Here is a 13,856-nt window from a genome sequence, read left to right as displayed (position 1 = left end):
AGAGGGATAGATAGATAGAGGGATAGATATATAGATAGATAGAGGGATAGATAGATAGATAGATAGATAGATAGAGGGATAGATATATAGATAGATAGATAGGATAATAGATAGAGGGATAGATAGATAGAGGGATAGATAGAGGGATAGATAGATAGATAGATAGATAGATAGATAGATAATATATAAATGGATAGATAGATAGATAGATAGATTGAGGGATAGATAGAGGGATAGATAGATAGATAGATAATATATAGATAGATAGATAATATATAAATGGATAGATAGATGGATAGAGGGATAGATAGATGGATAGATAGATAGATAGAGGGATAGATAGATAGATAGATAGATAGATAGATAGAGGGATAGATAGATAGATAGATAGATAGAGGGATAGATAGATAGATAATAGATAGATAGATAGATAGATAGGATAATAGATAGAGGGATAGATAGATAGATAGATAGATAATATATAGAGGGATAGATAGAGGGATAGATAGATAGATAGAGGGATAGATAGATAGAGGGATAGATAGAGAGATAGATAGATAGAGGGATAGATAGATAGAGGGATAGATAGATAGAGGGATAGATAGATAGATAGATAATATATAGATGGATAGATAGATACAGTCATATGAAAAAGTTTGGGCACCCCTATTAATGTTAACCTTTTTTCTTTATAACAATTTGGGTTTTTGCTATTTCAGTGTCATATATCTAATAACTGATGGACTGAGTAATATTTCTGAATTGAAATGAGGTTTATTGTACTAACAGAAAATGTGCAATCCGCATTTAAACTAAATTTGACCGGTGCAAAAGTATGGGCACCCCAACATAAAAGTGACATTAATATTTTGTAGATCCTCCTTTTGCAGAAATCCCAGCCTCTAGTGGCTTCCTGTAGCTTTTAATGAGTTCCTGGATGAAGGTATTTTTGCCCATTACTGTTTACAAAACAATTCCAGTTCAGTTAAGTTTGATGGTGGCCGAGCATGGACAGCCGTTTCACATCATCCCACAGATTTTCAATGATATCCAGGTCTGGGGACTGGGATGGCCATTCCAGAACATTGTAATTGTTCCTCTGCGTGAATGCCTGAGTAGATTTGGAGCGGTGTTTTGGATCATTGTCTTGCTGAAATATCCATCCCCTGCGTAACTTCAACTTCCTCACTGATTCTTGCACATTATTGCCAAGAATCTGCTGATACTGAGTTGAATCCATGCGACCCTCAACTTTAACAAGATTCCCGATGCCGGCATTGGCCACACAGCCCCAAAGCATGATGGAACCTCCACCAAATTTTACTGTGGGTAGTGTAAGGTGGTGTAGGGTGGTAGTCGTGGGCGAGGTATTTGTCTGCCGCACCCCGGCACGCTACATGAAAATGGAAGTCCTGGCTGGGTGTGTGGTGTTGCACTCTGGAGGCGATGCGCCTTTGCAGGCCGCATGTTGCCGATGGTTTGGGCCGGCCAGGACCAGATGGTACACAGCTCATTGAGGGAGACCACAAGTTCATAAAAAATGTCATTTTACTGAACATAAACTTGTCAACACCAATGTACATTAGAAAGTGGATACAAATCTTCTTACATGTGTCAGTGTCACAGAGGAGCATACAACCTTCAGTTCAGTTGTTCCAACCTCCATAAGTCCTTTTCTTCCCTTCACTACCCAGCCTGGTATCACATCACAGTCCTTGGAAGACTTTCTCCTCCTTAAGCAGTTCCACGTCTTTTCCCTCTTAGAGAGATTTTGCCAATATGGCTGGACCGAGCTATAAGCTCCTCAAGACGCCTCATGGACACCTGCTTAAGACCCTCACGTCGTCCTTGTCCCGCTCTGTCTTGCACTAGACTCGTCATTCTCTGTCAGTCGTTCCTTCTTTTCCTCGGTCACACTATTCTATGTAATGGTCTCCCTCTTTTCTTGTCACCCATATCATGCGGCTCTGCTTCTCCTCAGACCTGACGTCTGCTCCTGTCACAGGCTAGGCCCTAACTGACGTTTCCACAGCAACCGTTTCTCTCCCTCAGCAGTAGCTCTTTCCCTATTGGCTAATCCTAGAGTCCCAGCTGTCACCTGTCACCGGGCAGATTTAACTTTTCACCTGCACCTAAAACACCAATAATACCTTATTAAGCATTATTCATTATATACTACATAACATTACACCTTATACCAGGGGTGGGGAACCTCCGGCCCGCGGGCCGCATGCGGCCCGCCATGACCTTTTATGTGGCCCCCGGGCAGATTCCCGGGGGAGGCAGTGCTGGTGCTGTCACCGCGGTCTTGCTGCCGCCGGCCCTTTAAATCCACACATTGCTGTTTGTGCTGCAATGTGTTCTCCCGTCGGCCAGTGCCAATTGTGGGCGGGTCCACAGCAGCCTCAGCTCCCAGCCTTGTGTGTCCGCCCCCTGCCCTCCGGAGATCAGTGCCCGCCTTCTCCTTCTGATGCAGTGTGTCCGGCTCCTGCACTCCGGTGATGTGAGTGCAATGCTGCTGTGAGTCCAGCGCCGACCCTCTGCTGCTATGTGCCCTGCCCAATGCTTTGTGCCTAAACCTAAGTTCTGTAAACCCTCTCCCCCAGAGTTGCATGAAACTCTCAGCGCAGTGTGCCCCCCAATGTCCTGTGTGCACCCCTCCCCCAGTCCTGTGTGCACCCCCCCAATGTCCTGTGTGCACCCCTCCCCCAGTCCTGTGTGCAGCCCCCCAATGTCCTGTGTGCACCCCTCCCCCAGTCCTGTGTGCAGCCCCCCAATGTCCTGTGTGCACCCCTCCCCCAGTCCTGTGTGCAGCCCCCCAATGTCCTGTGTGCACCCCTCCCCCAGTCCTGTGTGCAGCCCCCCAATGTCCTGTGTGCACCCCTCCCCCAGTCCTGTGTGCAGCCCCCCAATGTCCTGTGTGCACCCCTCCCCCAGTCCTGTGTGCAGCCCCCCAATGTCCTGTGTGCACCCCTCCCCCAGTTCTGTGTGCAGCCCATCACCCAGTAGTCCTGTTTGCACCCCCCCAAACCTGTGTGCACCCCTCCCCCAGTCCTGTGTGCAGCCCCCCAATGTCCTGTGTGCACCCCCACACAATCCTATGTGCAGCCCATCACCCAGTCCTGTGTGCACCCCCCCCAGTCCTGTATGCACCCCCCAGTCCTGTATGCACCCCCCAGTCCTGTGTGCACCCCCCCAGTCCTGTGTGCACCCCCCCCAGTCCTGTGTGCACCCCCCCAGTCCTGTGTGCACCCCCCCAGTCCTGTGTGCACCCCCCCAGTCCTGTGTGCACCCCCCCAGTCCTGTGTGCACCCCCCCAGTCCTGTGTGCACCACCCCCCAGTCCTGTGTGCACCCCCCCAGTCCTGTGTGCACCCCCCCAGTCCTGTGTGCACCCCCCCAGTCCTGTGTGCACCACCCCCCAGTCCTGTGTGCACCCCCCCAGTCCTGTGTGCACCCCCCCAGTCCTGTGTGCACCACCCCCCAGTCCTGTGTGCTCCCCCCCAGTCCTGTGTGCACCACCCCCCAGTCCTGTGTGCACCACCCCCCAGTCCTGTGTGCACCACCCCCCAGTCCTGTGTGCACCACCCCCCAAGTCCTGTGTGCACCACCCCCCAGTCCTGTGTGCACCACCCCCCAGTCCTGTGTGCACCCCCCCAGTCCTGTGTGCACCCCCCCATTCCTGTGTGAACCCCCCCACCAGTCCTGTGTGCACCCCCACACAATCCTATGTGCAGCCCATCACCCAGTCCTGTGTGCACCCCCCCAGTCCTGTATGCACCCCCCAGTCCTGTATGCACCCCCCAGTCCTGTGTGCACCCCCCCAGTCCCGTGTGCACCCCCCCCAGTCCTGTGTGCACCCCCCCAGTCCTGTGTGCACCCCCCCCAGTCCTGTGTGCACCCCCCCAGTCCTGTGTGCACCCCCCCAGTCCTGTGTGCACCCCCCCAGTCCTGTGTGCACCCCCCCAGTCCTGTGTGCACCACCCCCCAGTCCTGTGTGCACCCCCCCAGTCCTGTGTGCACCACCCCCCAGTCCTGTGTGCAGCCCCCCCAGTCCTGTGTGCACCACCCCCCAGTCCTGTGTGCACCAACCCCCAGTCCTGTGTGCACCACCCCCCAGTCCTGTGTGCACCACCCCCCAGTCCTGTGTGCACCACCCCCCAGTCCTGTGTGCACCACCCCCCAGTCCTGTGTGCACCACCCCCCAGTCCTGTGTGCACCCCCCCATTCCTGTGTGAACCCCCCCACCAGTCCTGTGTGCACCCCCACACAATCCTATGTGCAGCCCATCACCCAGTCCTGTGTGCACCCCCCCCAGTCCTGTATGCACCCCCCAGTCCTGTGTGCACCCCCCCAGTCCTGTGTGCACCCCCCCAGTCCTGTGTGCACCCCCCCAGTCCTGTGTGCACCCCCCCAGTCCTGTGTGCACCCCCCCAGTCCTGTGTGCACCCCCCCAGTCCTGTGTGCACCCCCCCAGTCCTGTGTGCACCACCCCCCAGTCCTGTGTGCACCCCCCCAGTCCTGTGTGCACCCCCCCAGTCCTGTGTGCACCACCCCCAGTCCTGTGTGCACCAACCCCCAGTCCTGTGTGCACCACCCCCCAGTCCTGTGTGCACCACCCCCCAGTCCTGTGTGCACCCCCCCAGTCCTGTGTGCACCCCCCCATTCCTGTGTGAACCCCCCCACCAGTCCTGTGTGCACCCCCCCAGTCCTGTGTGCACCCCCCAGTCCTGTGTGCAACCCCCCAGTCCTGTGTGCGCCCCCCCAGTCCTGTGTGTGCCCCCCCAGTCCTGTGTGCTTCCCCCCAGTCCTGTGTGCATCCCCCCAGTCCTGTGTGCATCCCCCCAGTCCTGTGTGCACCCCCCCAGTCCTGTGTGCACCCCCCCAGTCCTGTGTGCACCCCCCAGTCCTGTGTGCACCCCCCCAGTCCTGTGTGCACCCCCCAGTCCTGTGTGCACCCCCCCAGTCCTGTGTGCACCCCCCCAGTCCTGTGTGCACCCCCCCAGTCCTGTGTGCACCCCCCCAGTCCTGTGTGCAGCCCCCAGTCCTGTGTGCAGCCCCCCCAGTCCTGTGTGCAGCCCCCCCAGTCCTGTGTGCAGCCCCCCCCAGTCCTGTGTGCAGCCCCCCCAGTCCTGTGTGCAGCCCCCCAGTCCTGTGTGCAGCCCCCCCAGTCCTGTGTGCAGCCCCCCCAGTCCTGTGTGCAGCCCCCCCCCAGTCCTGTGTGCAGCCCCCCCCAGTCCTGTGTGCAGCCCCCCCCCAGTGATGTCTGTGCCTCCCCCCAGTGATGTCTGTGCCTCCCCCCCAGTGATGTCTGTGCCTCCCCCCCAGTGATGTCTGTGCCTCCCCCCAGTGATGTCTGTGCCTCCCCCCAGTGATGTCTGTGCCTCCCCCCAGTGATGTCTGTGCCTCCCCCCAGTGATGTCTGTGCCTCCCCCCAGTGATGTCTGTGCCTCCCCCCAGTGGTGTCTGTGCCTCTGTCACGCTCCCCGGGTCCCCTGTCCAGCTCCCCGGCTCCCCTGCGCATGCGCGTTAGGGCGCGCGCGCGGTCATTGACCCTTTCTTAAAGGGCCAGCGTCCACAGACAGGATATTGATCACACAGGTACAGGGTATAAAGGGGTGTAATGTCCAAGTGGGCGGGGCCTGTTCTTCGTGTTTCCTAAGCTAGGAGTCAGGTCTCCTTGTGTCTCTGTGATATACTCACCTATCTCTCTTCTAGAGCCGCTCCTGCCTCGCCATCCGGTCCTGCTGATTCCCGAACCCCGAACGCTGACTATCTGCCATCTCGTCAGTCTGTACCATCTCTGATCCCTGTGGTGACTCGTCCTCTCGCTCCATCGGTTCTGGACTCTGCCTGACCACATCCTGGCCTCCGAACCTGAGCTCCGTCACCCGGACTACCATCAGTGACTCCGTGGTCCCAGGGACTTCTCCATTCCACTCTTCTGCACGGACTGTCCTGCTACCCGTAGTGCTCCGGCTACCGGACCCCTTGCCTTCAGTAAGGTGTTCGGCCCAGTGGATCCACCTCCTGGGTCTGCCCGTCCACCTGGCCCTAACAGTAAGAACAGGCCATGGATCCCGCCGAAGCACTAGCGGCCTTGCAGGAAGAACTCACACGCCAGCGTGAGACCCAGACCCGCATGCTGAACTTCATGACTTCTGTGGACGCCCGTCTGAACACGCTGCAAGCGTCGGTCACATCCTCGGCATCTCGAGCTTCCACTGTACAATCCAAGGCCACAGCTCCCGTGGCAGCCTCCTCGGATGCTTCCAGACTTCGTTTGGCCTCACCACCCCGGTACGCTGGAGATCCCAAGACCTGCAGGGGTTTCATCAACCAATGCTCTCTCCATTTCAAGCTGCTGCCGCACCTTTTTCCCTCTGACCAAGCCAAGGTTGCGTTCATGACGTCCTATCTAGAGGGTGAGGCGCTGGCCTGGATGAACCCCTTGTGGGAGAAGGAGGATCCGGTGACCACCAACATCCAGGAGTTCCTGCAGGCATTTCGTGGCACCTTTGACGAGCCCGGACGCGCCTCTGCGTCTGCCTCATCTCTCCTCAGGCTACGTCAGGGCACCATGACGGTGGGGCAGTATGCCATCCGTTTTCGCACCTTGGCTTCGGAACTCGGGTGGAACAATGAGGCTCTAACCGCCGCCTTCTGGGAAGGTCTCTCGGGTCGAATTAAAGACGAGCTGGCTGGTCGTGATGTGCCGTCCACCCTGGATGCCCTGATTACCCTAGCAACTCGAGTGGACATTCGTTTTCAGGAACGTTCCAAAGAGGTGTCCCGTGAGAGACGTCCGATACGGCATTCCTCTCCTCCGCAGAAGCCCGCCGTACTTCAGTCAACTTCATCTGGTGTCTCCGTCCACGAGCCCATGCAGATCGACCGTTTGCGGCAGTCTGAACAACGCCGAGCAGAACGGCTCGCCAAGGGCCTCTGCTTCTACTGCGGAGAGGGCACACACCTTCTACGCTCCTGTCCAGAGAGGCCGGGAAACTCCAAAGCCTAGGGTTGGTAGGAGAGGCCACCCTAGGTGCTGGGACTCTCTCAGACCCAGTTACGTGGACCGTTCAAGTGACAACGGGAGAGACGCGGTTCACGGCCGAGGCGTACCTCGATTCCGGGGCAGCAGGCAATTTCATCCAGCAGGCCACGGTGGACAAGTACCAGGTGCCTGTTACTCCACTTGACAAACCCCTCGTGATTGCCTCTGTGGATGGGAGACCCCTCTCTGACACCATCTCGTGGATCACCAAGCCGGTGGAACTGCGTATCGGTGCCCTGCACACCGAGAACATCGCTCTCTACGTCCTCCCACACATGTCCCATCAAATCCTGCTGGGACTCCCCTGGTTACGGACACACGACCCGTCAGTGAGCTGGGGCACTGGTGAAATCACCCGATGGGGCTCCTCTTGCCACGAGAACTGTCTGAAGACTATACAACCCATCCGACGACCTCCGGTTCCAGAGTCCCTACCGGGACTGCCCTCGGCCTATTGGTCCTTCGCGGATGTCTTTGACAAAAAGGAATCAGAGGTACTTCCGCCACATCGTCCTTACGATTGTGCCATCGACCTGCTCCCGGGTACTACACCACCTCGAGGACGGATATATCCGCTGTCTCCTGCCGAAACAAGGGCCATGTCTACCTACATCACAGAGAACCTGGCAAGGGGATTCATTCTGAGATCCTCCTCTCCTGCTGGAGCAGGCTTCTTCGTTAAGAAGAAAGAAGGCGACCTACGCCCATGCATAGACTACCGGGGATTGAACCAAATCACCGTGAAAAATAAGTACCCCCTGCCGCTCATCCCCGAATTGTTTGATCGGCTTAGAGGAGCTCGTGTGTTCACCAAGTTGGATCTTCGGGGTGCCTACAACCTGGTCCGCATCCGCTCAGGGGACGAATGGAAGACCGCGTTCAATACTCGCGATGGGCACTACGAATACTGTGTGATGCCCTTCGGCCTGTGTAACGCACCAGCAGTCTTCCAGGAATTGGTGAACGACGTGTTTCGAGACCTTCTCTACGTCTGTGTGGTGGTGTACCTTGATGACATCCTGGTCTTTTCTCCGGACCTCCAGACCCACAGAGAGAACGTGCATCTGGTACTTCAAAGACTGAGGGAGAATCATCTGTACGCCAAGTATGAGAAGTGTGTCTTCGAGCAGTCTTCTCTACCCTTCATGGGTTACGTGATCTCCGATACCGGTCTGCAGATGGATCCGGAGAAGGTCTCTGCCATTCTCAACTGGCCCCCTCCTTCTGGACTGAAGGCAATTCAACGCTTTCTGGGATTCGCAAACTATTATCGTCAGTTCATCCCTCACTTCTCTGCTCTGACTGCACCTCTCTCCGCCTTGACCAAGAAGGGGGCTAATCCAAAGGACTGGTCACCTGCGGCCGACGCCGCGTTTGGCTCCCTGAAGCGGGCATTTGCTTCCTCCCCTGTGCTCCACCGTCCGGAGTTAAACCGACAGTTCACCTTGGAGGTGGATGCCTCCTCCTCGGGAGCCGGAGCAGTGCTCATGCAGAAGTCCTCCTCCGGGAAGATGGTGACTTGCGGTTTCTTCTCCAAGAGCTTCTCAGCGCCTGAACGCAACTACACCATCGGTGACCGAGAGCTATTGGCAGTCAAACTGGCTCTGGAGGAATGGCGCTACCTTCTGGAGGGAGCAATGTACCCCGTGATCATTTACACGGACCACAAGAACCTGGAATACCTGCGGTCTGCTCAGCGACTGAACCCACGGCAAGCCAGATGGTCCTTGTTCTTTGCCAGGTTCGATTTCCAGCTCCATTTCCGACCCGCGGATAAGAATGTACGCGCAGATGCCTTGTCCAGGTCATTCTTGCCCCTGGAGCAGGAGGAGGAGACATCCCAGCCCATCATCTGCCCTAGTAAAATCATTCCGGTGGCTCCGGTTACTCTGGCCCAGATACCGCCTGGGAAGACCTATGTCTCTGAGACCGACAGGCAAAAAGTGTTGCACTGGGGCCATGCCTCGAAAACAGCCGGCCATGCTGGTCAGAAGAGAACATGGAGTACAATTGTGCGTCACTACTGGTGGCCATCCCTTCGCACAGACGTCGCTTCTTTTGTCTCAGCCTGCTCCTCTTGTGCCAGGAATAAGACGCCCAAACATCTGCCATATGGCCGTCTTCTGCCTCTGCCTATACCCTCTGTTCCGTGGCAACACATTGCAATGGACTTCATTACGGACTTGCCCCTGTCCTCCGGTCACACAGTCATATGGGTCGTGGTGGATCGGTTCTCCAAAATGGCTCATTTCGTCCCTATGGCTGGACTGCCCTCAGCCCAGGAACTCGCTGACGCCTACATACAGCACATCTTCCGGCTGCATGGCTTTCCATCCCACATTGTGTCCGACAGAGGGACTCAGTTCACCTCCCGCTTCTGGAGGGCTCTCTGCAAACATCTGGGAGTGACTCTGGACTTTTCTTCAGCCTACCATCCTCAGTCGAATGGCCAAGTGGAACGAGTCAATCAGATCTTGACCTCCTTCTTACGTCACTACGTCAATGCCCATCACGACGACTGGTCCACGCTTCTTCCTTGGGCTGAATTCTCCCATAACCACCACGTCAGTGAGTCCTCCTCCAGCTCTCCCTTCCATGTTGTTTACGGGCTTCAGCCTTCCGTCCCATTGCCTGTATCCTCTTCCTCGGATGTCCCTGCTGCTGATGCTGTAGCACGTGACTTTGCAACGATTTGGAACTCTGTCAAGACGTCCCTTGGACGTGCTTCCCTTCGGATGAAGAGACACGCAGACAAGAGGTGTCTGGATCCCCCATGTTTCTCTCCAGGAGATCTGGTCTGGCTTGCCTCCAAGTATGTCCGATTGAAGATACCATCTTACAAGCTGGGCCCTCGCTACATCGGGCCGTTTAAAGTCCTCATCAGAATAAATGAGGTCTCCTACAAGCTGCAGCTCCCGGCCACGATGAGGATACCCAACTCCTTCCACGTCTCCCTGCTCAAGCCGGTTGTCCTTGGTTCCTTCTCCGCTGCTGCCAGTTCGGCTCCTCCTCCTATTGCCGATGACGACATCTATGCGGTAAGGGATATCGTGGCCATGAAAACCGTACGGGGCCGGCAGTTCTTCTTGGTGGACTGGGCGGGGTATGGTCCTGAGGATAGGTCCTGGGAACCCCGGGAGAATGTGGGTACTCCTCTGATACGTGCCTTCCTATCCCGGTTGCGGGGAGGGGGGCGTGGGGGGGTGGGTACTGTCACGCTACCCGGGTCCCCTGTCCAGCTCCCCGGCTCCCCTGCCACGCTCCCCGGCTTCCCTGGCTCGCTCCCCGGCTCCTGTGTCCGGCGTTCCCCGCTCCACAGCCTCCAGGCCTCCTCACCTAGGATCCCCAGGCGTCCCGGTCCCCGCTCCCAGCGTCCGCCGGCAGCTTCGCTCCAGCCCGGCTCCCCTGCCTCCTGTTCGCCGCTCCCTGCACTGGCTTCTGGCACCCGGGCCTCGCGCATGCGCGTTAGGGCGCGCGCGCGATCATTGACCCTTTCTTAAAGGGCCAGTGTCCACAGACAGGATATTGATCACACAGGTACAGGGTATAAAGGGGTGTAATGTCCAAGTGGGCGGGGCCTGTTCTTCGTGTTTCCTAAGCTAGGAGTCAGGTCTCCTTGTGTCTCTGTGATATACTCACCTATCTCTCTTCTAGAGCCGCTCCTGCCTCGCCATCCGGTCCTGCTGATTCCCGAACACCGAACGCTGACTATCTGCCATCTCGTCAGTCTGTACCATCTCTGATCCCTGTGGTGACTCGTCCTCTCGCTCCATCGGTTCTGGACTCTGCCTGACCACATCCCGGCCTCCGAACCTGAGCTCCGTCACCCGGACTACCATCAGTGACTCCGTGGTCCCAGGGACTTCTCCATTCCACTCTTCTGCACGGACTGTCCTGCTACCCGTAGTGCTCTGGCTATCGGACCCCTTGCCTTCAGTAAGGTGTTCGGCCCAGTGGATCCACCTCCTGGGTCTGCCTGTCCACCTGGCCCTAACAGCCTCTTCCCAGTGGTGTCTGTGCCCCCAGCCCCTCCAGTGGTGTCTGTGCCCCCAGCCCCTCCAGTGGTGTCTGTGCCCCCAGCCCCGCGTGTGGTGTCTGTGCCCCCAGCCCCATGCCCCCAGTTAATTAATTGCTTCACCCAATATAGTAGGGTCATTTAAACATTGATAATTTTGTGCGGCCCCCGAAGGTTGGTAGAAATTTCCAAATGGCCCCCGACAGAAAAAAGGTTCCCCACCCCTGCCTTATACCAATGCACATACTGTGTGCTGTTTCTATTTGTCTTAGTTAAAACTGTTATTTAATGTTTTTCATGTCTGTCTCTGCTGCCATCTACTGGTCAGACTTTTCAGCTCCTCTGTTTCTTTTGCCCAGCCCATGGGAGTGTCTGATGACCCTCTTGCATCACTTCCTGGGATGTTCATTCCAGCCAGAGCTTTTGTGAGAGCAAGATCCCTTATAGGAGCTACTAGAAGCAAAGTCTTCTGACCACGTAGTAGCTACAGAGGCAAGCATCACTGGAGAATTACAATGCCAAGTACTTGGATTACTGCACTCTGCATGTCCTAACCTTTGGAGAAAATAAACCACCATTGTTTCATCTCAGCTTGTGCATGTTTTCACTCTGGAGTGCTCTGGTCCTGTCTGCCCTACCTATAGGAAAACGAAGGTAAGATTCTCACAACCTCTCACAACTACGCACCTTCCATCGCCTTTAAGTGGGGACAGAACATACTGTACATTACATCTTCAATACTGCTACACCTCTACATAGCAACATTCTGTACTCTGCTACATCTTATACATTACAATATGCATAAAACTCTAATACATCCTTATAAAATACTGTAAAGATTAATAAACACGTTTTAGAACCATGTTATGTCTTCTGGGGGGTTTCTTCTCACAGGGGCTCGACCACCCCCTTACAGTAGCAAGTGCTTTTCTTGGAATGCCGTGTTTTTTTGCCTCCATGCATAACACCTTTATGTATGACCACACAACTCAATCTTTCTTTCATCAGTCCACAGGACCTTCTTCCAAAATGTAACTGGCTTGTCCAAATGTGCTTTTGCATACCTCAGGCGACTCTGTTTGTGGCGTGCTTGCAGAAACGGCTTCTTTCGCATCACTCTCCCATACAGCTTCTCCTTGTGCAACGTGCGCTGTATTGTTGACCGATGCACATTGACACCATCTGCAACAAGATGATGCTGCAGGTCTTTGGAGGTGGTCTGTGGATTGTCCTTGACTGTTCTCACCATTCTTCTTCTCTGCCTTTCTGATATTTTTCTTGGCCTGCCACTTCTTGGCTTAACAAGAACTGTCCCTGTGTTCTTCCATTTCCTTACTATGTTCCTCACTGTGTAAACTGACAGTTTAAATCTCTGAGACAACTTTTTGTATCTTCCCCTGAACAACTATGTTGAATAATCTTTGTTTTCAGATCATTTGAGAGTTGTTTTGCGGAGCCCATGATTCCACTCTTCATAGGAGATTCAAATAGGAGGACAACTTGCAAGTGGCCACCTTAAATACCTTTTCTCATGATTGGATGCACCTGCCTATGAAGCTCAAAGCTCAATGAGGTTACAAAACCAATTTAGTGCTTCAGTAAGTCAGTAACAAGTAGTTAGGAGTGTTCAAATCAAGAAATTGATAAGGGTGCCCATACTTTTGCACTGGTCAAATTTTGTGTAAATGCGGATTGCACATTTTCTGTTAGTACAATAAACCTCATTTCAATCCAGAAATATTACTCAGTCCATCAGTTATTAGATCTATGAAGCTGAAATAGCAAAAACCCAAATTGTTATAAAGAAAAAAGGTTAAAATTAATAGGGGTGCCCAAACTTTTTCATATGACTGTAGATAGAGGAATAGATAGATAGATTGATGGATAGATAAATAGATAGATAATGGATAGTTAGATAAATAGATAGATAATGGATAGATAGATGGATAGAAAGATAATCGATAGATAATCAATAGATAAAGGACAGATCAATCAATCAATAGATAGAGTCCCTGTGAGGACACACTGCAGTTCTCGCGAGTGGTAATATGTTGACATCACTGACCGTGAGAAATGACCTGTATTTACCCCTGCACCATTGCTCACTGATCGAGGCTGCATTGAGCACTGTGTCAGATGTGGCTGGATGCAAGTGTCGTGGGACCTGTGTGGATTACGCCGGAGCTGTGTGTTGGGGTGGTTAATAAAGTGGTGAAAAAGGGGCTTTTTTGTTATTTTATTTAAAATAAAGGATTTTTTTCGGTGTGTGTGTTAATTCACTTTACTTTGTGGGTGTCTCATAGATGCTGCCATGATTAAGCCTGGACTTAGTGGCAGCGATGGGCTGCTATTAACTCGTTATTATCCCGATTGCCACCGCATCACGACAATCGGGAAGACCTGGTAACACGCCGGGACTGATGCATAATGGATGCGACATTCTCGGGCAGCTGTGGGCTGATATTCTCGGGAGCGGGGGGGGGGGGGGCATTACTCGCCCTCCCCAGCCTCAGAATACCGGGCCGCCACTGTGTGTTTACCTTGGCTGGATGGTAAAAATATGGCGGAGCTCATGGTTTTTTTTTGTTTTTTAATTTTTAATATGTACATTTGATTTCTATGTGCATTCTATATGTCGGTGTCTGTGTGTGAGTGTGATCTGTCTATTCTATATGTCTGTGTCTGTGTGTGATCTGTGTGTGTGTATTCTATATGTCTGTGTGTGTGTGTGAGTGTAATCTGTGTGTGTGTGTGTGAGTGTAATCTGTGTGCGTGTATTCTATATGTC

General features: G+C 54.1%; 1 protein-coding gene across 1 annotated transcript in view; it reads left to right on the top strand.

Annotated features, from left to right (window-relative positions):
• LOC142243993 (uncharacterized) overlaps positions 1 to 1,872 on the top strand; it is a 22,589-nt gene extending 20,717 nt beyond the window's left edge. The window contains exon 2 of the mRNA XM_075316178.1: positions 1,765 to 1,872. Within this exon, the coding sequence (XP_075172293.1) occupies positions 1,765 to 1,872 (108 nt within the window). The remainder of the gene's footprint in view (positions 1 to 1,764) is intronic.
• Positions 1,873 to 13,856: the final 11,984 nt, after the last annotated feature.

Source organism: Anomaloglossus baeobatrachus, chromosome 6, assembly GCF_048569485.1.
Source record: "Anomaloglossus baeobatrachus isolate aAnoBae1 chromosome 6, aAnoBae1.hap1, whole genome shotgun sequence".
Classification (NCBI taxonomy): domain Eukaryota; kingdom Metazoa; phylum Chordata; class Amphibia; order Anura; family Aromobatidae; genus Anomaloglossus; species Anomaloglossus baeobatrachus.
Note: the sequence above shows the minus strand (reverse complement) of the source record. Positions and strands in the feature narration are given on the sequence as shown.